The 25,522-nt window shown below is 39.2% G+C and overlaps 2 protein-coding genes across 2 annotated transcripts; both read left to right on the top strand.

Annotated features, from left to right (window-relative positions):
• Nucleotides 1–1,168: 1,168 nt before the first annotated feature.
• Nucleotides 1,169–5,244, top strand: LOC113546036 (major histocompatibility complex class I-related gene protein). The gene is made up of 7 exons (XM_034306864.2): nucleotides 1,169–1,242; nucleotides 1,835–2,086; nucleotides 2,244–2,522; nucleotides 2,696–2,986; nucleotides 3,074–3,193; nucleotides 3,303–3,344; nucleotides 4,676–5,244. The coding sequence occupies exons 1-7, from the start codon at nucleotides 1,185–1,187 to the stop codon at nucleotides 4,687–4,689; spliced, it is 1,056 nt and encodes a 351-aa protein (XP_034162755.2). The 5' UTR covers nucleotides 1,169–1,184; the 3' UTR covers nucleotides 4,690–5,244.
• Nucleotides 5,245–6,024: 780 nt separating this feature from the next.
• On the top strand, nucleotides 6,025–24,390 carry setd1bb (SET domain containing 1B, histone lysine methyltransferase b). The gene is made up of 19 exons (XM_026945718.3): nucleotides 6,025–6,216; nucleotides 7,926–8,050; nucleotides 10,024–10,119; nucleotides 10,230–10,494; nucleotides 11,410–11,531; nucleotides 12,070–13,407; nucleotides 13,984–14,703; nucleotides 14,914–15,081; nucleotides 15,694–15,787; nucleotides 16,030–16,256; nucleotides 16,335–16,449; nucleotides 16,680–17,024; nucleotides 18,244–18,423; nucleotides 18,761–19,933; nucleotides 21,478–21,644; nucleotides 21,888–22,013; nucleotides 22,243–22,362; nucleotides 23,065–23,202; nucleotides 23,777–24,390. The coding sequence occupies exons 1-19, from the start codon at nucleotides 6,180–6,182 to the stop codon at nucleotides 23,948–23,950; spliced, it is 5,730 nt and encodes a 1,909-aa protein (XP_026801519.3). The 5' UTR covers nucleotides 6,025–6,179; the 3' UTR covers nucleotides 23,951–24,390.
• The last annotated feature ends 1,132 nt before the right edge of the window (nucleotides 24,391–25,522 follow it).

The raw sequence follows: 25,522 nt of genomic DNA, 5'->3' as shown, positions 1-25,522 counted from the left end.
ATGCATGCATCAGCTTTCTAAGTCGCAATATACAGTATATCTCCCCAAGTGTTAAATTACTGTATTTTCTGGACTGTAATTCCCATAAGACATAAGCCCATACAGTATATTGCATAAAGGTCACATTTACCTATATACAAGGCAATTGTTTACATAATGTTTATTTAAAAAGTAGCAGGAAGTGTGAGGGGTATGATTAACAATTAAAAGCATTAAACTTGCTAAATGATCTTTAGCAAAACTTTGGTTCCTTGTAGTCTTTCCCTGTCAGAATGGTTGGAAACTAAGAACCCTTAATTATCCAATGAACCTGTCACAAATTTCCTCCTCTTTTGTTTCTACTCTAGTCCTATCTCCACCTTGTCCTGCTATTGGTTGTTTACCCTAAAGTGTTCACCTGTTCTATGTTAAGCCTTGGATTAGTTTGTTTATTGTTTCTGTCCCTTGTTTTTGCCAATTCTTAACCTCACATTTGTCTTCTTTTGTGTTTCCTGGTTTTGACTCTTGCTCTTGTTTTCGTTTTCTGGCCTGTGGACTTTGACAATGATTCATGTATTTTTCCTTAATAAAACACACATTGAGTCTTGTCTCATCTAACCGGACTAAGTCGGTGCTCCTGCTACAGAGCAAAAAATAAAAATAAAAAATACGTGGTAATGCAGAATCGGCTTCAGATGATGAATATGTGCCACCTTTGTGCTGCCACCTTAACCCACTGCATTGGATTTTAAAATTAAAGAGCTTAACCTGATCATGCCACTAAACCTGTTAGACCTGAACAGAAGCGGATCTGTTCTCAGTTTGTCTGGCCAAATTCCATTTTAGATCATAATCGACATTAGCATCTAGTTGGCATTGAAGTAAAATTTGACTATCCATCACAACACCTTAAACATCTGAAATGGCAGTGTTTAAAATATGGTAAAGAAAATGCTATTGTAAAGAATCACACTTTTTTCATTTTTTTTGTATTTTCAGTATTATCTGTGTTATGGCATGACAAGAGCCTAAACCTGGGGAATCTTGACCTGGAATGTTGCCCTGATGCACCTTCCTCATTTGTGGTTGGGAAAAAAAACAAAAAAACAGCACCTTCAGGGAGGAGTTTGACTGTGGAAAGATGAAAAAAGATTGTTTTCATTTTTTTTCGCAGAGCTTTACAGTGTGTTGAGCACACAGGCAACATGAAGAGACTCTACGTTTTACTAAACCTTCTCACAGTTTTATCATCTGCCAACACAGGTATGTTCTCTTTCAAGTGAAATAAAATTTTAAATAAAAAATATATTTAAAAAACTCAATTTTAATTAAAAAAAAATAAATTTACATTTTTTTTAATTTAATACTGTCCTTGTGTGACTTTCAGAGTCTCAAACTTTTCATGAAACTCCATACAGCACTGAACCCTAAATGTTTGATGTATATTATATTTATCTTTATCACATTCAATATATTTACATCATAAAATGATAACATGTAATGCAAGAAAATATATGAAATACAAAAAAAAAAAAATTCTTAACAAATATTCACATACTTTTGAAAATAACCAACAGTTAAGTAAGGAATAAAACACTTCCAGGCACGCTGTTATAGGAAAATAATCAATGTTTCTACTGGAACCTCAGTATACTGTATACAGAATTGTTAACTAGTTATTGTGTTAACTAACAGGCTCATTTCAATGCATTCTGGGTCAATTTAGCTTAACACTGACCCAATTCACTGGGACTCTCATCTAACTAAGTATGAGCACATAGGGGGATAAGAAGAAGTCAATGAGTGCATGTCAGAAACAATATTTGAACGCAGCCCTGATCTCTGGTTCTCACAGGTTCCCACTCGCTGTGCTCGGTGGCGACGTTCATCATAGGAGAGACGCCTTTCCCCGAGTTCACCGTCCTGATGATGCTGGATGATATAATAGTCTCATACTATGATTCAGATAAGCAAAAGACAGTTATGAGAGTAGACAGAATGATAAATGATGAAGAGCAAGATTTTTCTGATTTGATATTTGGAGCACTACACAAAGAAATGCAGAAACGAGCACATCTTCTTAAGCAGCACTTTAACTGCTCTAATGGTAGGTGACATAACGTCAATATATATGATCTGTTTTGTGCCTCTGTATACTGATATAAACCAGTTTCCTCAGTTTTAACTTAATCATGAAACAGCCTGTAAAATATTGTAACATCTCTTAGGAAAAATATGCCACTGTAATAATTCTTTTTTCATAGGTGTCCATGTGGAACAAAGGCTGGAGTGTTGTGAATTGCTAAGCAATAATGTGCAAGGACAAATGAAGATGATTGATGCTTTCAATGGCTTAAGTGGATTTGTGATGGACTATAATATACACCAACATTTGCTCCACACCGTTGTAAAATGGCCAATAGGCTTTGACACGCTGAAGTATGAATATCACAAGGCACTTTACCTCCATTTTCTGCAACCTACATGCACTACAGCTTTACACATATTACTTAAAGATTTGAGGAATTATGCACTGAGAAAAGGTAAATTCACTCTCAGGAATTCTGTGTTTGTTTAATCTATGCTTTTTTAGAGTTTCATTATTGTGGTTTTATCTTGGCCAGTTATCTTGTATCATATACAGTATTTATATTTGATGGATATAGATTAGATTACATGTATTATTATCAGGATTTCTTCTTCTCTCCTATACCAGTGAAGCCCAGAGTGAGACTCATGAAGAAACTCAACTCGCGCTCCGGAGGGGCTCGTCTGACCTGCCTGGCCACTGGTTTTTACCCACGACACATTAACATGACCCTGCTGAAGGATGGCCAGGGCATACCCGAGCACCTCATCACTGTGAAGGATCGTCTGCCCAATGGAGATGGAACCTATCAAATGAGGAAGACTGTGGAGATCAGTGAGGAAGAGCTCCAACAGAAACACAACTACACCTGCACGGCTATGCACCTCATCCAGGACAACAAGATGGATGTCTACTGGGGTACGACAATATCGCTCTATTCAGTGGCTGTCAGTTCCCCATTAATTAGATCAGTCTTTGCTGTAAAAGCGCCTTATTTTCTTGCAGAAATGCTGCTCGCAGACGACAGACCAGGTCCAAACATTACTATCATCGCCATCAGTGCACTATTTGTGTGTGTGATCGCACCAACAGCTGCCTTCCTTATATGGAAGAGAAGGCGTGCAGGTAAGAACGCTGGTATCATGAATACGGTCATTTCACAGAATTACTATAAAGTGCTTTCTATAGGCTATAAAATGTAACAACTGACTTTTGCCTGCATTTTATCTTCCAGCTTCTCAAGCGTCCTCTCAGACGGACTACTCTGCTACCTCGAGTGAGTGCTGCATTCGTGTTTGCTAACATTACATAAAACCATGAATTATCAACATTTACACAACACTAATATTTTAAATCTTGGCTTTGAAATAAGAAATTTGATCATGCACCTGACACCACCATGCACACATACACAGTCTACTATTTAATTATCTGTCTCCAGGCTTCCAAAATGTGTAATAAAACAAAAAGTCCTTATAGTCTGTCCACTCGGCGGCCATCTTAGAAATGCTCCTGCATAGTTATTTTCAGTCCTACAGGACCAAGCTGACAAGATAATGTTTTAAACAGGGATTTCTTCAAATCTAACAATAGGTAAACTTGGCTCTAATAACACACACACACACACACACACACACAATTCAGGTTTGCCCCAGCTACTGTGTACACGTTTCTCCATAACTAACGGAGCAAAGTGTCTGCACATGTGATAGTGTACATAAATTTAGGTGGAAAATAGCACTAGTTTAAAAAAAAAATAGGCAAACTGCTTAAAAGCAATAGGTGCAATTTGCAAGTATAAAAACTATTAAATGAATATTTACCTGTAATGGAACTCCATGATAATTTCCATCCTGTCCTTTTTTATTATGTTGGTCTGAATGCAAATGTGGGTACATATATACGCTGAATGTTTTACTGTAGATTTTATAGATATTTACTGGCATCCTGGGTAAAATTTACAGTAAACAACTGTAAAACATTTACAGCAGAGTGCAGTAATATCTTACACAGTATAAAATAACACATAACCTAATATTTTTGCCTCATTTGGCTTATGCAAGATACAACCATGCTGAAGGTTAAGGGTCAAGGTTAAGGACACAGCCATGCACTGATTCAATGCAGTCATTTAGTGGAGTTAATTCAGGCATGGTTAAATCAGTGCAAGCTAGTTGAGCTAGAGGTTAAAGCACTGAGTTACAAATCAGAAGGTCATGTGTTTAAATCCCAGCACCACTAAACTGCATGGTTTGGTCCTTGAATGGTCCTTAGCCTTCAGCTCAGTTGTGTCCTGCATCAGCTGAATGATCAAATCTACTGGATTATGTGTTATTTGATACTGCGGAAGATATTACTGTGCTTTACTTTTAACATGCTTTACGGTTGTTTACTGTAAACTTTACAGTTCCCAGGTTGTCAGTAAATTACTGTAAAATGTACAGCATTTTTTGAACAATGCAATATAAAAATAAATTCCAATCAGTAACAGAACCAATCATACACATTTGTTTAACTTACAGAAAGTTTTAATTTTGGTTTTTACACATTTGTAAGTTTAAAACTTTGACGTTCATCCTTGTGTGTTTTTACATTTTTACATTTCAGCCACGGAGCAGTAGACCTGTGAAATGTAGGACAAGAACGTATGGGACACTGCAGTATATATCCTGTGTATGAAGTTGAAAATGAGTTTTGTATTCAATTATATTTTTTAGATATATACTTTTTATTTTTTTAATGAGTAGCATATAACTTTATGTGGAATCATGTACACTACCTTAACTTTCATTTGGTATTATGTGCTTGTTAATTTTTTTTTAATCAGTAATAGATTTAAGCATAAATTTGGCCAACAAGATTTGCACTAAACCATACTACAACTATTTTGTTTAGTTCCCTCTTTTCTTCCTTCAGCTGTCTTGCACTTGTATCTAGTCACTTGGTGGATATTTACGTCTGCAACACCTGTACTAGGGCTTCACAATATTGCTTGTGAATTGTTATCAATATTGGTGTTTGTAATCCTGATATTACAAACCACAGACACAGCACTTTTGTTTTACTTTGGTCCTTGAGCATCTTCACTTTAATTAATTATGTATATGTACAATGACAATAAAGTTTTTTTCACTTTAAAAAAAATGTAATCCAAATTGTTTGTCCTTCTAAAGCATCAGTATTTTACTTGCTGTTTCACATTTTAACAACAACAAAAAATAAGGATAATTAAAAAGAAAACTTTTTCTACTTCTGTAGATTTTAAGTCTTGCTTCTGACTGCGCGTCTGACTGTTGCCAAGCAACGGTCGCTGTTACCTAGGCTACGGGTATCCAGGTAGTTGGTTCGCTAAAACTAGTCAAGGTGTTAGCTTGTTAATAGCTGGGATAAGGTGTCAAAACAATACAGAAAACTGCTTAATAAATAAAAGACTCCTCTAAATCTTTGCATTCTTTTTTTTAAATTTTTGTCTTTTTTTGTATGTTTGTTTTTTAAGTAAGAGGCTAATTAGCATCTCCAAGTTTATAATCGTCCCCGAACTTCCGCCTTTCGATTCATATGATTGGTTAGAACGCTACAAAATGTCGTGACGTAGGCACTTTTTTTTTTGAGGTCGCCAGATTGATTAATTGGATGCGGCTCTGTTGCCTGGTATTGCCTGGTATCGTAGCAACGGTTTAACATCAGTTTAAATGTTTATATATATATATATATATATATATATATATATATATATATATATATATATATATATATATATATATATATATATATAAAACTCTATATAAATATATAAACTCTATATATTTAAAACTCATAATTCTCTTCAACTCAAACAATAATTTCCTGTATTAGATTATACAGTGATAGAAGGGATCAGTCCCAATCTGGCAACACCGGATGCAGCGTAATCGCAGGGTGAAGCACCTGTAAGGCGGGGCGCCAGGTGACTCCCACTTGTTGTGATGCAGGTTTATCCCTCGGGAGAAAGCAGAAGTCGCAACAATGAGCTCAAAAACAGCGACACGAATCGTTTATCTGTGTGTTTGTAAGGGGAAGAGTTTCATCTGAACGCGAAGCGGCTGTTAATAACAGTGTACAATGAGTGCAAATGATGAGCGACAGCGGCGAGAAGGAGGGAGATAACGGTAAGGGATGCTGTGATTCCGCCGCAGGCCTGGACCACTCCATTCAGCATGTTTACCGTCACTCTTCCGCTTAAATGTCGTCTAAAGACGGGCTATTATTACTTTTTTAATATACTGTTACACGGATAATAGATATAGAGTTTAATTTACAGTGTACATTCTTTAGTTTATTATCAAACCAACAGTTTATTCTGCAGTGAATAGCTGCATCTTGTAAGGTGTTAATGGTGTCGGCCATTTTTACCAGGCCTTAAGGTTTACACCTTTATTAGTGTCTCACAATTGTTTCATATTTAGGCTAATAGTAGGTTAAAATATTAGTATAAGGTTGGAGGGATACATCAAGAATACACCATAATAATATAATATAATATAATAAGGCTAATAATATCAAAAGTTTGGAGGAAATGCTTTTTATAATATTCATATTATCATGTTTTGCAGTGTTTTTTTTTTATCTAGTTTTGCAAACCTGCTAGCACTGCTTGCTAACTTCTTATCCTTTCTTCAGGCACTCAAAAAAGTTGTTATATTGTATACATTCAAATATACTATATATATATATATATATATATATATATATATATATATATATATATATATATAGTAAAATACTACAGGTCACTCAAGAATTAGAGTCCACTTGACTCCTAATTTAAGAGCTCGGGGGTTTCCTTCAGGTACTCCGGTTTCCTCCTCCAGTCCAAAGACATGCGTTGTAGGTATCTCTAAATTGTCCGTAGTGAGTGAATGAGTGTGTGATTGTGCCCTGTGATGGGCTGGCATCCCGTCCAGGGTGTCCCCCGCCTTGTGCCCCGAGTCCCCTGGGATAGGCTCCAGGCTCCCCCTGACCCGTACAGAGAAAGCATGGATGGATGTTCCAAGAGCAGAAATTGACTGGTCACCTAATACATTTTAATTAATAAGACTAATATTTGCTCCACCAAAGTTGAACAGTGAAATGTCCTGTATTTGGAGTTTTGGTTAGCGTATTGAGATTTAGCAGCATGTACACTGGTTAGCTGATAATTATCTCTGTTTGAATGGACAAAGGAAACAAAATTACATTCATGCACATCACAGCATCACAAATATCAAGTTATATGCTATGTGTTAACCAATTATTTAAATGCTAATGGAGACCAGAACAGTTCTACCCCTTGTTGCTTCGAACATCACCATGAAGTACATTATTGTTAACCATAGCTACACACTAAATGAAGAGTTTTGTTTTGGTTGTTGACTTGTCCGTCAGGCAGCTACAAATAAAATCACAAATACCCTGGACATGAAAAGTGTTTGTCCCAGGTTTCCGGGCTACTGATTTTTCCACCTCTGTCTTTCCAAGAAGGATTAAATCTGCTTTGGAGGCAAAGGGTAGCCCAGATAAAATATTATTACAGTTCAGTTTTAATAACAGTCTATTATTTTGTCCAACTCCTGTATGATCTGTCATCACAAAGAACATATTTAAGGTGTTACGGCCATCAACTTACAGCTGAATTCAGACAATCCTATTTATTGAATACTATTTTACTAAAGAAAGATTTTTTAATGTGACATCATCTTGTAATATTGATTGTATTAGTAGTTAATAACTGTTGTAGTAATAGTAATACTGTCAAGTCATCTCTTGTCTTATCGATCAGCATCAAAGTGAATATCTTGATTAAAACATTTCAGTAACCTTTTTTTTCCCCCAAATACAGAATGTGTTGAATTTGAAGTGGAAAGAGCACCGAACTGGAGCAGCTACAAACTGCTTGTTGATCCGCTGTTGGATGGTGGAAAGGAAAAGCTGTACCGCTATGATGGACTGCATTTCAGCGCACCTGTGAGTTTTAAGTGATGTTCCTAGTAGATGGCTTATTAAGGCTGTTTGCAAGAATGCAGCTGTTTCTAGAGCTTCCTGACCATCAGGGCTTTGAAAACACTATAATATTAATATGGCCATTGCAAATAGATGTAAATACAGAGACCATAAACGTCAAGCTGAGCTCAACAATCAAATCCATTCACTGCACACCATCACCATCAATTTCATGTCTAAATCCATGCCATATACGCTGTTTTTCCAACTGGAATAATCCAGAGGGAAAGCAGGAAATTACCTGAGCATCCCTGAACCATGACATCCCTCAGGTGCTAAACCGCACCGTTACGCTTATGCTTTAATTCATCCATACAGCAGAAGGCCATGGGACGAGGTATTTCCATTTACATTTATTCATTTGGCAGGTGGTGGTGTCGTAAATGACTTAGGCAAATCTAATCTAAACACAGGTTGACTGTGTATGAGTGACGCAAGGCTGAGTTTCCACCAACTGTCACAAAGCACTCAGTCAAACTTTTAATTCTGTATTCTTAATTGTGTATGAAGGCTAAGTGCAACTACACTGCTACATAGTTCACAAGCGTTGCTGTTTTTCCACAGGCATTGAGCCGATGATGACTCTCTGGAGATGAAACTTTAAGAAGCAACTTGTGTTTTTACTGGTTTAAGTCCAGGCCTAATAATAATAATAATAACCCTGAAGAATTTTTCCTCTGGTTTTGAGAACATATTTTACCATACAACATCAAATTGTATATTATCTGTTATGGCAGAGTCTGTTACAGTGTAGCTTTAATTCAACTTGCTGCAGTTGCTGGTAAAATTTGTTTGGTTGTTCTTTCAAATGACCAGTGATTAATTGTTTTAAAACTAATATTTTCAGAAATTCATTTTAATCCGTTTTAACAAGGGTGAACTCCTACTTAAATAACATTCGTTTAAATAAAATGAACTGTTCAACTTGATATTATTCAATGCCTAAATTGATTCAATACCTGCTTTTGTTAATATTACTAATGCCAGTTATTTTTATTTCAGCTCAAAAAAGTTCCACATGTGATGGATGTCACACTTAAAGTCATTGACTTGCAAAATACCTCACTGCCTAGCAAAAGGTCATGTGACCATGTCAGCACATAAACCAATATTCAAAACTAAGCTATTAATTGTTATATCTGTTGAATGCTCAAATCGGGATTGGTTAGAAGATGTTGATTAATTACAAGGCAAATCACTGTTTATTTTATTGCACTTGTTTGAATAAGTTATGGTCTCTATAGTAACAGCTAATTCACATGGAGCTGTATGGCAGTCTCTACGTGTAATAATAAATGAATTAAAAACACGTTATATAACAAAGAACAATGTGTGTAATTGTTGACAAGGTGAAGTTTTCTGATGAATATTTAACATTTATGGAAGGAGTCTCCAGTGTCAGAACAGCTATTTATATTTAAGTGATAACAGAAATGAACTTGGTTTGCAGATGTTTTACAGTGTTGAATGTAACTTTAAATGGATAAAAAATATGGTGTGTGGTTTCCTTAAAAAAAAACTGTATGGTATGAGATGAATAAGACACTTGGGGACATGCTGTTATAGGAAAATACACAAGCTCTGAAATTTAAAGACCTTTGGAGAAAACAGAGCAAATTAGTGAAGTAAGATTAAATATAGTTGGTGTATGTGTATACGTAAATGTAAATATGTTAATAATGGAAATCTGGTGTTATGACATGTCTGAAATATTTATTTACAGTAAAAGAATGTAGACCTAAATTTGTGTTCACATTTTTTCCATTGTAACGTTGATATTTGTATGGAATTTCCCATAGTCATATTTAATACGAATTTTAGTTTTCTTATTTACATTTGATATTTGTCATTTACAGTGAATTTAAAAAAATCCAATGCACAAGCCGGAGCAACTCAGTGAAATAATATCTGAAAATAACGCGCACTATTTTCCACAGAATCCTGGAATTCACCCGCCAGAAGTCAGAGACCCCAGAATTGCTCGCTTTTGGACCAAGTTTAAAGAGACGAATCTTCCAGTCCCCAAGTTCAAGGTTATAGCAGGAAATTTGTACCATTTTCTGGGTCATCACTATTATATTATTGGTATATTAATAATAAATGAGAATGAATGACCAATTCACCAGTACTTCTTTTTTTTTAGATTGATGAGAATTACGTTGGCCCACCAAAGGAGGTGACATTCGCCAGGCTGAATGACAACATCAAGGCCGGGTTCTTAACGGACATGTGCCGAAAGTTCGGAGAGGTCCAAGAGGTGGAGGTTTTGTTCAATCCCAAGAATAAGAAACATTTAGGGATAGCCAAAGTCATTTTTGAAACTGTCCGAGGGGCCAATGACGCGGTGCAAAAACTTCACAGTACTTCAGTTATGGGAAACCGCATTCACGTGGAGTTGGACCCAAGGGGTAAGAAAACCGTTCTTACACTCCTCAGTCTTCAGGTTCAGATTTTCTAAAGGAAAAGCTTAGCCAAAAATTACATTTTCACAATTTCCTTGTCAGCCAAAACACTTTTGCCATCCAGAGTTTGCTTCTTTAGTTTTGCATTGGAGTTCTGAGTGGTGTGTAGCAAATTAAAGGAAACCGTTACCAGCTACCAGGTTACCATCACGCAAATTGTATGCCTCAAACGTCACACACACCTTAAAATGACAAGTTGTCGAGTATCTTAAATAGAATTGTATATCTGGTTTCTGACAAAAGGACAGTGCGTATCTATACTATATGGCCAAATGTTTGTGGACACCTGACCATCACACCCATATGTGCTTTTTGAACATCCCATTCCAGATTTAGTTCCCATTTGCTGTTATAATAACCTCCACTCTTCTGGGAAGGATTTCCACTAGTTTCTGGAGTGCAGCAGGGGGGGAATTGCCCGTTCAGCCACAAGAGCATTAGTGAGGTCAGGCACTGATGTTGGGTGAGGAGGCCTGGGGTTCAGTCAGCATTCCAGTTCATCCCAAATGTCTTCATGGAGCCTGTTTTGTGCACAGCGGCATTGACATGCTGTAACAGCTTTGGGCCTCTTAGTTCCAGTGAAGGAAAATTGTAATGTTACAGCATACCAAGACATTCTATATAATTGTGTGCTTCCAACTTTGTGGCAACAGTTTGGGGAAGAACCACATACAGGTGTGATGATTAGCTGTTTGCAAACCTTTGGTCATATAGTGTATGTATAGCAGCTAAAATAATGAAAATAACCATACAGATAATACAGTGATACAGATGATAGTATAGTTCATTGATTTCATTTTTAGCTATGCAACCTCAGATGGTGTTATAATAATATAATTGTACCACAATCTCTGTTTCCAGGAGAGAAGAGGATGCAATATTTCCAGCTGCTTGTCAGTGGGCTATATACACCCTTTACTCTTCCTTTAGGGGAAGAGGCCTGGGGACCACAGTCACCCACCTACAGCTCTGACTCCCACAGTGTGAGTTTGACATGCATGGGTATCTAGCAGTGACGAGTTCTGTCAAAAAATGGCTGGAACATAAATGCAAAACATACAAAGTGTGGTGATGTATCTTACTTTAATGATGAAGTAGACAGAATTAAGGGACATATCTTATAATCCGGAGAGTCTTATGTGTTAGCCCTCACCCTCCCCGGTTGTTAGCTGTCGCATGTTAGGGGAAATAGCTACTGTTTGGGAATTGGCTAAGACCAAAATACCCCTGATTTTCCTCCATCATGATTAGGAATGAATTTCTGCACCAAGGAAATTAAGAAATTAAGCATCCTTAGTCCCACTGCTGACCCTTCACTCTCATTAGCCGTAACCACGTCCTTTGCTTCTCATTTGTATAAAATTAAACTATGCACAACTTTAATATGTCACTCGACCCCACCCACTTTCACTGAAAAGGAATTTTGTGTCACCGCCACTTTGAATGCAAGTTTAATGAGTTCATGCTCTCTGTTAACTAATTAATTGTTGGAGCTTTTCAACTATGCTTTATTCTATACAGGAGTATGACCCGGTAAAGCGCCTGTCTCACGGGTTGCTGTCTTCATCTTCTGCGCTCCTTGGCTCCACCCCATTTGATTGCTCCACCCCTATGTCCATGGACACAGCCTATTCCAGCATGCATCAGGACACTCCATGTAGTTTCTGGCAGGATACTCCACACGGCTCGCCTATGTCTCATAGTAACCCGGGAACCCCACCGCACTGCGAGGGTCTTACAAACACAACAGATACACACACTGACACACACGCCTCAAAAAACATCCCACATTCGACTCCATTCATCACCTCTGAATCCCAATACACCTATCACAATCCTCACCTGGTCCAACTAACGCCACCAACGCCAAATACGAGGCAGGGGTCTTTAATTAGCATTACTCAAATGTCCTGGACCTCTAAAGGGCACATGGTATCAGGAGGCCAGTCCCACAAAGTCGGCAGGGCTCCTCGAGGTGGGCACAGGGATCGTGCATGGGGCACTAAATACCAGAACGCATATAACCGTAGGCCGGAGCATCGCTACGTGCACAGACCTGGATTCAACAGATCACACTATCGCTCGGGATGCACAACCAATCTAGTGCCTTTAGTTACATTTCAAGGACCTTCAGCTGCTCAGACACAGCTAGATACGTCTCTGGCACCTCTTATCCAATGTAGTAGTAGCACAAATAAACCTACAGAACAAACAGCCATGGAAGCACCTATAGGAAATATGGACAAGGAACCAAGTCAGCCAGTATCCCAGATCGGTAACTTGCGTCAAATACAAACATTGTGCTCACAGCCATTGGGGAAAACATTGGATATTCCTCAAAAAACACCTCATAACATCTTTAACTCTCCTCCTCATGTGCCTGAGGTGCAACAGCAGGACACAGCTGTTATAAAAACCCCAGAACGGTGTGTCTCCCCTGAGCCACACAGAAGCCCCTCATTGGAGTCACTTCATCCAGAACCAGTGCCAAGCAGCCTGGATTCTCGTATCAAGATGCTCCTGGGCACTCAGAGTCCAGATTCAGAAGAGAATGTGGAGAATTCAAACTCAGAAGATTGGGTTTCCGCAGACATTCCTCAACTGTCCTCCAAATCTGGTCCCTCTTCTCCTCAATCCCCTGATGCCTCACGTACCCTGAATTTCCCTGCATCTCCCAGTCACTGTAGCTCCACACAGCAAACTTCACTTACATTGGGTTTTGAAGACGTGAGTCCTTTTCCACTGCCAGACTCAGCAGAGGAAGGAGAGGAACCTCAACCAAGTAACGAGAATCTGTCCAAGATACCCGTCATTTCAACCTTCTGTTCAATGATATGCCCAGCTCAGCAACCTTTTACGGTAAAAACTCCTTCATGGTTCTATCCCATATGTGCTTGTCAGTGTTGCCCGCTTTAAAAGTTTTACTAAAAAATGGAACTGGGGCTTTCACGACAATAGCATGGTAAACTACTGCTATTTTGGTGTTATTAGGCAGAAAAGATCATTACGTATAAAAGGTCATCACTGTAATACACAATGATTCAAAACAGTTTTCGTTACTTTTTCATCCTTCTCCATGGTTGGCTTGAAGTTCTTACTCTCAAGAAGCCAATTGGACATTTGAGAAGTAGCTCAACCATGAGATTTTTTGTCCCACCTGTATTTGTTACTTGTTGCTGAATATTTGTCTCAATTTAAAAAAATACAGAAGATTACCAAAACAACTTATTATTAAAGGTTTAATATGATTACGGTTACAGTGACAGCCCCAAGTGGAATGGTACTAAACATTAATCTTTCCACATGAAAGAATCTGAAAGAGCTGAAAATTCTATGGTGTTATCCTGTTATCCCTTATTCTTCTGGAGTCTCCAAGTGTGTCTTGGCATATGTTGATACAGTGTTTACAAGAGAATGTTTTTATATCTCTTACAGAATAAGCTGTCCCTAAGAGAAGGAGAAGCTTCGGAGGAGCCCACTGGACCTGGGACCTGCTCTTCACCTGCTCCTCCTGTATTCCCAGTGCTTCCTCCTCCTGTTCTCCTGCCTCCACCTCCACCTCGCTTTCCTACACTACCACCCCCAGTTTTGCCTCCTATGTGTGGACCTTCCCCTCCCTTACTGCCCCCTGTACCAGTTCGAATCACTTCTCCTCCTCCTAACTTCTCTGGATCTCCAGCACCTTTCTGTCTGCCACCGAAGCTCCCCATGGGACAAGTGAACAGGCCCCCAAGGTGGACTAACCCTCCTGCACCTCCTCCTTCTGCAGCTCTTCCTATCCCGACCAGAATAACCCAGGGGAAATCCCACACTGTTTTTCCACCTCCTTTTGCCATCCTTCCTCCCCCGACACCCTTTCCAGGTTTGGACGGAGTCAGACAGGCACCATGTCCGACTTTTAATTCAGCTGCTCTCCCTGGCTACAGAGCACCGTGGCCACCCGCACTCCTGCCTGTGTTTGACCCCTCTGTGCCGCCTCCGGGCTACTTACCTGTGAGTGAGTCGCTCCACAAGGCCACGGTGGATGGAGTGATGGCTGCTGTAGCTGCAGAACTCAAGGCTATAGTGAAAAAAGACATCCTTCGCAGGATGGTTGAAGGCGTTGCCTTTGCAGGATTTGATCAATGGTGGGATGAGAGGGAACACTCAGCTAAGGTAAAATATATATATTACCACAACACTGTTTAATTCTTGATTCTGAATGGTCAGATTAATTTTCTGTATTCTGTAGTTATACATTCCCCTCTCTAGTAACTATGTGCCTTTCCTATTAGTTTCTTCAACTTGTGAAATATATGTTTTAAATCAGTGATATTTGTCTTAAAAGTGAAGATATATTTTCCTCTCTCCGTTGTATGCCTACAGATATCGATGGTTCCTTTGAAATCTGGAGAGAGTAAAGAGAAAGGGCCTGTGAAGCTTAAGGTTTTCGAGCCATGGCAGACTGTGGAGAGTGTGGGGTCAGAGGGCACAATACTAGGCACAGGACTGGGTGTGGGCCTCCGCTCTGCCCTCAAACTGCCTTCATTTAAGGTACCACCAATCATACACACTTTTGTTTAAACTAATAATACACTAGCACACGACTAAAAAGACACCCTTTTTGGGTTGAACATCCAAACATAAATAACTAAATAGTGCACTATTTTGACCATCTAATTTATATAGTTGTATGCAATTGGGACACAGACTAAATACAGTAAGTGCTTGCAATAATCTGAGAAGCAAATGGGGAAAATGGATGAGAAAAAAGTGCCTTCAGCACCAGGAAGTATTAACACCAATGAAGAAATCTGTTCCCACAAAATACATTTTTACTTCAGTAGTTTTTCAATAGCTGCTGGTGGCTCAAGTTCATATAATCGATAAGAAGGGTTAATCCACTTTATTGCTATGTTTTTGCTGAACAGAAATGTGCCATGGAGTGATTTTGAGTGTTAACCATGGGGGAAAGTAAAAGTTTAGCAAAAACCATCTAAAATCTCAGGATTCTGCTGCCATCTGCTTCTTAGCTGTGTTTTTTGTGGTGGTGGTGGTGGTGGTGGTAGTGTGCACGCATGTGTATGGCTGTAATGTGTTTTGGGTTGCTGCATATCTGTTTAAGATGATCTCTGGTATCATTATTGCTATTATTATTATATTTAGGTGAAACGGAAGGATCCATCTGGTGAGGACCCTGTGGAGGCTAAAAAGTCATGTCCCTCCTCTTCGCCTGGTCACACACTCTCAGAGGAAGCAGGTCACTACTCTCAGTACAGTGTTGTTTGCAATAATACAGTAATATAGGAAAACAATTAAATGATCAATAATTTAATTATTTATAATTTGATTAAATCCTGTTGTACCAGTTAATTTTAGAAATATCATCTCTCATCAGCATTGTTAGAAATTTACAAATCCTGATTTCTTTAGTTCTATCACAAACTTGTCTGCGTTTTATCTTGTCATCTTCTGATGAGTGCGAATTGTTGCCATGTTCAGAAGCAGGGCGGGAGACACACATGCAGGATGAAGAAGTGGACGAGCCCCAAAAGGAACAGGGAGTCCCTGTGGTGAAACGGCGTCATGCCAGACCTCTGGAGCTGGACAGTGATGATGACGAGGAACAGGAGGAGGAGGAGGAGGAGGAGGAGATCTCTGGGAATATGGAGGAGTTGGTTTCTGAACAAGAGGAGAGAGATCAAGCAAAGATTTCAATTTCTGATCAGGTATAACCTAGCTGAGGTAAGAGTTTTTATTTCGTCAGATAACAGCACTCATACAAATTGCATTTCTTGTCCTGGTAGGAGGATGATGACGAGGGAGAAGAAGAAGGTGACAGAAAAGAGGGGAGGTTTTCAGCTGTGAAGGGAGAAGGGAGGCTTTCAGCTGTGAGAGAAGATGAAACTCACTCAGACAAAGGTAACAGAAATAGCTATTGCACAAACATATGTAAGAATTGTAGTTTGTGTAGAATGTATTAGTAAATGTCGTAGTAGTTAACATGTAGTAATTAATAATTAACTAGCTAGCATTAACACAGCTCTATCTGACAGGAGAGCAACTTTTATTTTTATTTAAAGTTATTAGTATGTTACATGTTAAGATCATAAAGTTATATGTGAAGTAAATTTGGTTGTATTGTTCCTCAGAGGTAATTAGCATAGCGTCATCAGAATCCTCCTCCATCGTGGATTATGAATCCACACTCTCCTCAAGATCTGACTTGAGCTCCTCTGATGAGAGTCATTACTCCTCTGAATGTGAGGAGTATGAGGAAGACGACGAGGATGATGGAGAAAGTCCGTCATCTGAAGCTCCTGAAGAGGAGAGAGCAGTGGAGGAGATTTGGATCTCATCAGATGAAGACGTTGAAGAATATGTATCTCGCACACCTGCTCGCTCTTCTGTGAACTCCTGGGAGGACGAGCTCGACCCACCTCTGACTCCGTCTGCTCCACTGTCTAATGATGGCGACCCAGACGACACACTGCTAGGTGAGAAAATCGAATTCACCGTTCACCGATGGCAAAAACATCTAATTTACACAGTGCAGTGTTCTCTGTTCACCAAATGTTGTCAACCAGCCAAGACATGTTTGGTGTCTGAAGTTTTTTTTTTCTGCTTTTTAGTTTTGTACTGGAGTTATAAGGCTAATGTAACTAACAAATATTGGAAGTATATTGTACCCATAATCTTCTCTGTAAATATCTGCCTCAGGAGAAATCCAAAGGTTAAGGACACTTTAGGAAACAGTGTTTTTTAATCATCTATAAACATGAACTAAACATGAGCTAAGCTGAATGCTGTAACAATCTAGAGGTGGTCATCTTGGACAAATGGAATTGCTGGAATTTGTTTTAGCACATTTAGGTATTATTAAATGCAAGATGGCAAGCATGCCTGACCTAGTACTGCACTAAAATTGGTTACTTAGTGGTGGCATTTACATCAGCCAAGGCCCTGCCTCCAAAAATTTAATGGCAGAATAATAACAGAAAGCTGGAAGTTAAGCGGATGAACTTATGGATGTAAAATGTGAACCACCACAGACGAGAGTCTTCAGGACAGAGGAGTTTATGCTTTGTTTTCTCAGAACATTTTCTTAATAACATCAAAAGAAAGTGACACATGAATGACATGTTTCTAACTGCTATAATGTAAATGATAATAGGAACTATATTGTATTGCAGATGTTCCACACCATTAAACATAACTAAAAACAAATTAAAAGTATGAAATGATGTTCTTTAATAAATAAAATATTTTTAGCATTGGCAAACTGTTGTGGTACAAGAGGAATAAAACACTTGCTGGTATAGGAAAATAGTCAACTTTGGGGCAGTTTCAGGAACTTGCGTTGGGCTGTATCACCCAGCCTGCCGTTGATTATTTTCCTTTAAACACATGCCCCAAATGTTGTATTCCTTACTGAAAAAACTACATCTATAGCATGTTACCGTTGCACTGAACATAATGATTATATTATGATTCTGTAGCAATTTGATTAAATAAACAAATTGAGAATGGACATTGTGTTTAAAGACGACCTGTGACTGAGGAATCTAATGATTAATCAATAATAATTGGGCTTACTCTGTTATTAGCCATACACACACCCATTATTAGGTGTTACACTGTATATAAAGAGTCACAGCAGGTCTCAGGTCAGATATGCAGTGTGTGATTTATTACATTTATTTATATCCTCTGCAGGCACTGATCCACAGGAAGAGCTGCGAGTGCAAGTGTTTCTGCACAGCTATGGCTGCCAGGATCCAGTCACACAGCACTTATCTAACAAACTCGAGCTGTCTGACCCTGCTCTGCTTTCTTCAGCCCACGAGCCGGAGCTGCAGCGTCCACCATCGCCAGCTTATAGAGAGCTCTCCTCTGGTATGATACACACGACTAACACTATGATAACACCATGAACCAACATGAAACTTGTTTCTGTAGTTAACGTACATTAACATTTTAATCATATTTATGATTATATTATATTTATTTTTATATCCAGAGATGTTCAGGATCATTTGACCCGACAGTAACAAAGAGAAATAAATTTTTAGAAATGTGTTGTTTTTAAACATGTGACTTTATATTGTTAATAATTGAGTTGATACTAAGATATACTGATATTTCAAAATAAATTTGGCCATCAACTTACATTATAATCTCAAGCTGTGAAATATTTCACCATAGTTAGTGCATTTCTTTTTAATATTCACAGATGAGGGGTTGGAGACAGACCTGGAGGATCCGGGTTACACAAATGAATTACTGGAGGATTCTGGGAACCTCAGACCCCCCACACCAACAGGGTCTCTGTCAGAAAGCGAGCCCGAGCTCGAGCTCAGGCACGGGTTAGCGCCCCCTGCTGCCGATGAGGTGGAACTGCCCTGTACTCCTGGAGGAGGTTTTGAAACAGAGACTGAAACTCTTGTTTTATCCCCAGCTCGTACTACTCCTCTCCCTCTTCCACCTTCTCCCACAGGCTTCCATCTTTTCCCATCTCCTCCACTGTACTTGTCTCCTCCTCCTCTCCCATCCTCTTATCCTGCCTATGAGGAAACTCCTAAAACTCCAGGCAGGAATAACAGAGAGGAGCAGAGACATCATACAGCAGCAATTACGCAAGATGCAGTACTCAGGATGGCAATGCACAGCCCGTTCTCGCCTTCCTTTCTGTCAGTATCACCTCACACAGGAAGCGGGGTTCCCAGAACTCCAGGACGAGACACGGATCCGTCCTCACCTCTTTCTGAGGACAGCGAGGCCAATTTTCAGCAGAGGCAGCATTGGCAAGGTCGGCGTCCACGCTATTTGCACCAATTTCACGTCCACAGCACCAGCTCCTCTCCTTACTCCTCTGATTCCTCAAGTTCACAGACAAGAGATTTGAGTTTCTCTACAAATCAGCTGGCAGGTTTTGATGTTGCACATCTCAGAAAGAGAAGAGAACGGATGCAGCGTAAAAGGAGAATGATCCTCTCGCAGAGAAACAGGCGAAACACGGATGATTTTCAGCACATGCCTGTGAGAAGTTCATTCACTAAATCATCATGTGATTCAGCTCCAGATTTGAGCATGGAATTGGCAGCTCAGGCCAAAAAGCCACTGCAGGGACTCGAGAACCGATTAGAAAACAGGCTTCACCAGGGGCCACTGGAGAGCCAGAGACTCCCCAAACCACTGTACCCGTGGAGAAAGAGAAAGTCGTGGCCTCACACTTCTTTGTTTGCCCCTCGGTCCAGACGGAGAGAAAGGCTGCTGATCGATGCTGTCTGGACTAAAGGAGTGAACATGGAGGAGATTGGCCACCTGAAGGCCACATATGAGAGGATGCTGCTGCAAAACAACACCTTCGACTGGCTCAGAAGCACACACTGGGTTCCCCATCCTCATATCCTTACCTAGGCTATCTAGCTGTGTGTCTTTTACTTCTGTTCACAGTAGGGTTTGTGAGAATGTGACTGAGCTGTCAAAATGAATTTTACTAGTTAAATACTATTTGAGGTCAACAATTATCCACATTTCAATATTTAAGATCCTGTATTCTATATTTTAGAAACATATTAAACTAAATGAACTAAAATTGACCTGCTAGTCATTTAAGGCAGCTGATTTTCACATTTTTTAAACTATCATTTTTATAATTATGTATAACACGGACGGTTCAGTGTGGCCCCAACTGCAGAGTGAAAACGACTGCTTACTTATAAATAAATGGGCAAGCAGGGTTTATATATAGGGAAGATGAAGGTTTAGGCAAGGGTTTGGGTGTGTTTTGTGCATGTTGAAAAACAGCCCCGTGCAAGGCTTGACCCGGAAATCTCCATGCTCAGAGACAATACAGAGATGGGAAAAAGGTGGGAAAAAGCAAAGGAGACACCAAAAATGATGTAACCAAGGAATCATATATGTATATTTCCAAAGATACTGTTAGTTGTCTTCTTTTCATCTGTGTCTTGTAACTTTGTCTTAGTCTCTTTTTTATTTTCCTGGCCATGCCTTAAATCTCTCTTGTACCTTGTTTCCTCCACTTTCTTTCTGCTTTACATTTCAGCTTCTGTTCAAATTCTTTTCTTCCTTTTCTTTTTCCTTTCCCTCTTACATCAGGCAAAGCTCTGACACACTGTACCGCTCACCCCTCTACAAAGGTGTGACAAAAGGCTGCGTCCAAGCCTGGCCTTAAGTGTCTTGCCTGGCAGGTGCAGGCAATCCAGATTAAACAACTCAGAGAATTCTGGGCAACTGAGTTCTCCTGCACTGCTCCTCTCACTGTGCGCAGCTGCTGCTCTCTGCTGGCTGCCGGTGGTGTAGCGCAGCCTCTTACATGAACAAATATTACATACAACTGTTTATTTTCAGTAGAAGTTATTATAAATTTGTATTATTTTTTTCTGTATCAGAATCTCAATGGTATTTTATTGGGAATAAATACCCATAGCCATTATGTTATACTCTGTGTAGTGGGAATATATCTTGAATAGTAGCAAGCCGTTTGGGAGTTGATTTAAGTGTGTTGGACGGCACAGATATTAACATGGATCCTGCAAATGGACAAAGAAATTTTTTAAAAAGAATCTGACATGTTAAATTATTGTTTAAATTCAATTATGCTCAGAACCAATTGGAGCAAAGTAGGAATAGAACCTGGACAAAGGCATCAGTCTGTAGCAGGGCATTGCACACACACACACACACACACACACACATACATATACATATATTCATTCAGTTTGAGTAGCTTTAATTTATAAAGTGGCTTCTGAATGATACAATTTTGTTATCACCTCTTTGTGATTTATTAGGCTTTAAAAGCCTATGTATAAAATTAAAGGCTTGTTCATATTCAAATGCATTTTCTTTTAGTGACTGAAATTCAAAAGCAGTATTTGTAAGCAATTTGACAGCCGTAATGTGTGTTCCTTGACTTCACCTCACCGAGCAGCGTTCCTCTGGAATGGCCACCAAAATTGCCGGGTGGCGTTCGCTATCACATGACTGGGTCTGCACGCACAGAGGGATTTTACATCATCAGCAAGGGGGATAAACTGCACTACCTCCGACACACACACGCTGCCTCGGGAGAACTGACTGCAGACACTCAGGTGGGAGTCGTGAGTGAAGGCAATTTGTGAAATTACTGAAGGCATCCAAAGTTTCTCTTTGCACTAACAAAAGAAACGTATAGATGGACAGAAGGAGAAAAAAAATCCTTTAATAATACCAGCAAAACGTAATCATTTTACACAAGCTACTGTAATGTACCATATACCATACATCTTTAGAACAAATATTAAGTGTTCAAAACTGTGATTTTGATTCATTTTATGAATTTTATATCCATGTAGTATAAGAACGCTCCAGCTCAGCTTCCCTCGTCATCTCGTTCCGGATCAGATTTCCGAGCTGAACAACGGCGCCTGCTCTCCTCCTTCAGCTGTGACAGCGACCTGCTCAAGTTTAACCAACTGAAGGTGCGACTCACACCTCAAAACTCCGAGTCCTCTACTACAAATCTTATCATGAATATAACAATTGCTTATTTTTTACACAATACACTGGACTGGTTTCCATCCAGGGTGTATTCCCTCCTCGCTGTTCCCGGAATAGGCTCTGATGTATTTTATAACTGACACATATACATGGCTAGTTTATTTATTATTATTAATTTCAAGTGTACATTTGCTGTGTTGCTGAATTCAGTTCCGTAAGAAGAGGCTGCGCTTCAGCAGGAGTCGCATCCACGACTGGGGATTGTTTGCAGAGGAGCCGATAGCTGCTGATGAGATGGTGATCGAATACGTGGGCCAGAGCATACGGCAGGTGAGATGAATGATGCTGTACACGAGCTCACGTGTCAAACTTTATTCCTGTCTGCCACCAACGTGGATTCTCTAATTTATCAGATATTTGATGACCTGACGTGAAAAACGTACACCCTTACTACAAATGTCTGGGACTTTCTACATTTCCTTTATATCCCCTTTCAAGAACAGCTTTTTTCTGGAATTTATATGCACGTAGGCCACTTGGTTTTGTGCCTCTTGGAACATGTAATGGCTAATAAATCAATTTTACTGACCCGGTAAAGTCCTAGCTAGTTCTCAAGCTACATGCAAGACATCTTGCTACCATAGTCTGGAAAAAAACTGCTGAATGAGATTTCAGAAAGCAAAGGTTCTCCAACAAACCAAATAAATGTAGTGAAATAAATGTATTAAATGTAGCAAATGTAATCTTTAAAGTACTTCTCTTTGCACTAACAAATGGGGAGCACTTTGGAGGTATTCTTTTGCCTTAAACATCTTGATTTTTTTTAAAACATCTTTTTAATTTTATCTCCAATTATGCATATTTAGAAGTGCTATTTTTCCCAAACATTCAGTTTAAAGCAAAACTAGTTTACTCACCCTAATCCTATTCCCATAACACTTTTCCTCCTTTGTGATAACATTTCTATTCAAGTCTTGTATAAAAGAAAGTGGCCTTGTTTCGGAGCTGCTGTCGTTTGAACACTGTCTTCAGGTGATAGCAGACATGCGTGAGAGACGCTACGAGCAGGAAGGCATCGGCAGCAGCTACCTGTTCCGGGTCGACCAGGACACCATCATCGACGCTACCAAGTGCGGCAACCTGGCCAGGTTCATCAACCACAGCTGTAACGTGAGCAGTGATTAGTACTTTGTAGTACTTTGTGCTTTGGTTAAGAATGAATGTGAAATCAAAGGTTGGCTATTCAATTTATCTAACAGCCACAAATATAAACCTTGTTTAAAAAAAAATCATTTTAATTTTACAGTAAACTTAGTTGTAATCCTGTTGCTCTATTAGTTGTCAGTAAATTTCATTTAGGGATTCAGTTTTATTATGCAACAGAGATGTTTTAAATTTTCAAGAATACAGCATATAGAGATTTTGCTTTTTATTTTTTAAAAGTTTTTACTCAATAACTAAGAACAAAAATAGATGATGATTGAGCTCAAGAATATCATTGTTGCTGCATTAGTTTTTGACTTAACAGTCCATCATGGTGGACAGTTAGAAGTAATTCCCAGTTAGGGTTTTAATCTGGTATTAATGTTTTAATCAGAGCTTAAAATTTCAATCAAAACTGAAAGTTTTGCTGATTTGCAGAATTATTAAGGCATTTTTTAAAAATGTGGTGCAACACAGTTTGTCTAAATTATAATTGTTGTTTTTTTATATCATCTTTTTATTTTCTCCTGTTTACCTTCAGCCAAACTGCTATGCTAAAGTCATCACTGTAGAAGCCAAAAAGAAAATAGTCATCTATTCTCGGCAGCCGATCAGCGTCAACGAAGAGATCACGTATGATTATAAATTCCCCATCGAGGACGAGAAGATCCCCTGCCTGTGTGGAGCCGAGAACTGCAGAAGAACCCTCAACTAGACAGCGACTGATTGTGCCGTGCAACATGATGTCATTGTTTTATTAGCACCTGACTTCCTCCAGCATGGTGCACTAACCCTTCGTGACTCATAAAGACATTGCGATGCTATTTTAATTACCACAAGTGATGTAAGTATATACACAGTCCATCAGCTACAGTACTCGAGGGACTCGTAATGATGTGGTTACTTCTTTTAAGTAGATAAATTTAATAATTGACACAGTGTGAGTCACATCTTCAGAGATAAACATCCTAACAAAGAGATGGTTATCATTTAATTAGAAAACTTAACCAAACGTCTGTCTCGGGCTTTAAATCCAGAGGTCGTGTGTACACAATTTATTGTACAGCGCTGTACAGTTGGTTTTCTTTAACACGCATAAAACATTTGAATTCAGAACATCACACATCAGTCTGTGTGGTATTACACTTCAGCATGCAGGACAAATAAAGTATATTTTCTTGCAGGAAGTGAGTTCATGTCATTTCCTTATATAATTATTATTATTATTATTATTTAATTCAGATGTTTTATAAAAAAAAAGAAATAAAAAAAGAAACGTCACTCCATTCATTCATCTCAAACAGTCATGTTATCCAAGGCACCAGACAGACACACACACATTCAGAGCCAGGGGAAATTTAGAGCTTCCATTCCACCTACTGGCATGTTTACAGGAGTTGAGAGGAAACCGGAGAACCTGGAGGAAACCTACACACACACGAGGAGAGCATGTGAAACGCCACACAGAGAGTAACCCGCTCAGTAACAAGCTCAGGATGAAACCTGGGATCCTGGAGCTGTGAGGAGGCAGCTAGTACTGCTGAAGATTTTTGTGGGTTAGAAGAACTGGTGTGTGTTATGTGTTTGTTGCTTAAAAACTGCAGCAATTATTTGTGATGAAAATAATGAGAAAAAATGTTCAGTGGAGAATGCGGGCATCGATCCCGCTACCTCTCGCATGCTAAGCGAGCGCTCTACCATTTGAGCTAATTCCCCGGACGGACGCGAGTCGTTCTACCTCCTATACTAACCTTGGAACTTCTTTAATACCTAGCCCTATATGCATATTAATCTACTGAAACATCCATTATATTGCACTGAGTTTCACAGCTTGCTCACTTCGTCAGCCTAAGTATGTATTATCCTACAAACTCATCTACAATATACTAGCCTGCAGATACCTGTACTAGCCTACTAACTCACCTAGTGTACTACTGTAAAAAGAGCCTAATAACCTGCTGATTCTAGCCTAAGGCTGTTTTATTCCACTAATTTACATAATGTCTTTAGTTTAGGAATATATGAGCCTGCTTATTCACCTAGTAAATTAACGTATCCCAACAACTTACTTATTACTTAGCCTGAAGTATAGTAAAGTATCCCTTATTCATAGTATATTAGCCTAAGGGTGTGTTAGTGTACTCACTGGCTTAGGAATTATTTGTCATAAACAGTGAAAAACTGTTGCTTGGAGAATGCGGGCATCGATCCCGCTACCTCTCGCATGCTAAGCGAGCGCTCTACCATTTGAGCTAATTCCCCGGATGCACACTAACGCCTACTACAT

This window comes from Pangasianodon hypophthalmus, chromosome 8 (genome assembly GCF_027358585.1).
Source record: "Pangasianodon hypophthalmus isolate fPanHyp1 chromosome 8, fPanHyp1.pri, whole genome shotgun sequence".
Lineage (NCBI taxonomy): Eukaryota > Metazoa > Chordata > Actinopteri > Siluriformes > Pangasiidae > Pangasianodon > Pangasianodon hypophthalmus.
The sequence above is the reverse complement of the archived record's forward strand: the minus strand, read 5'-3'. Positions and strand labels throughout refer to the sequence as shown.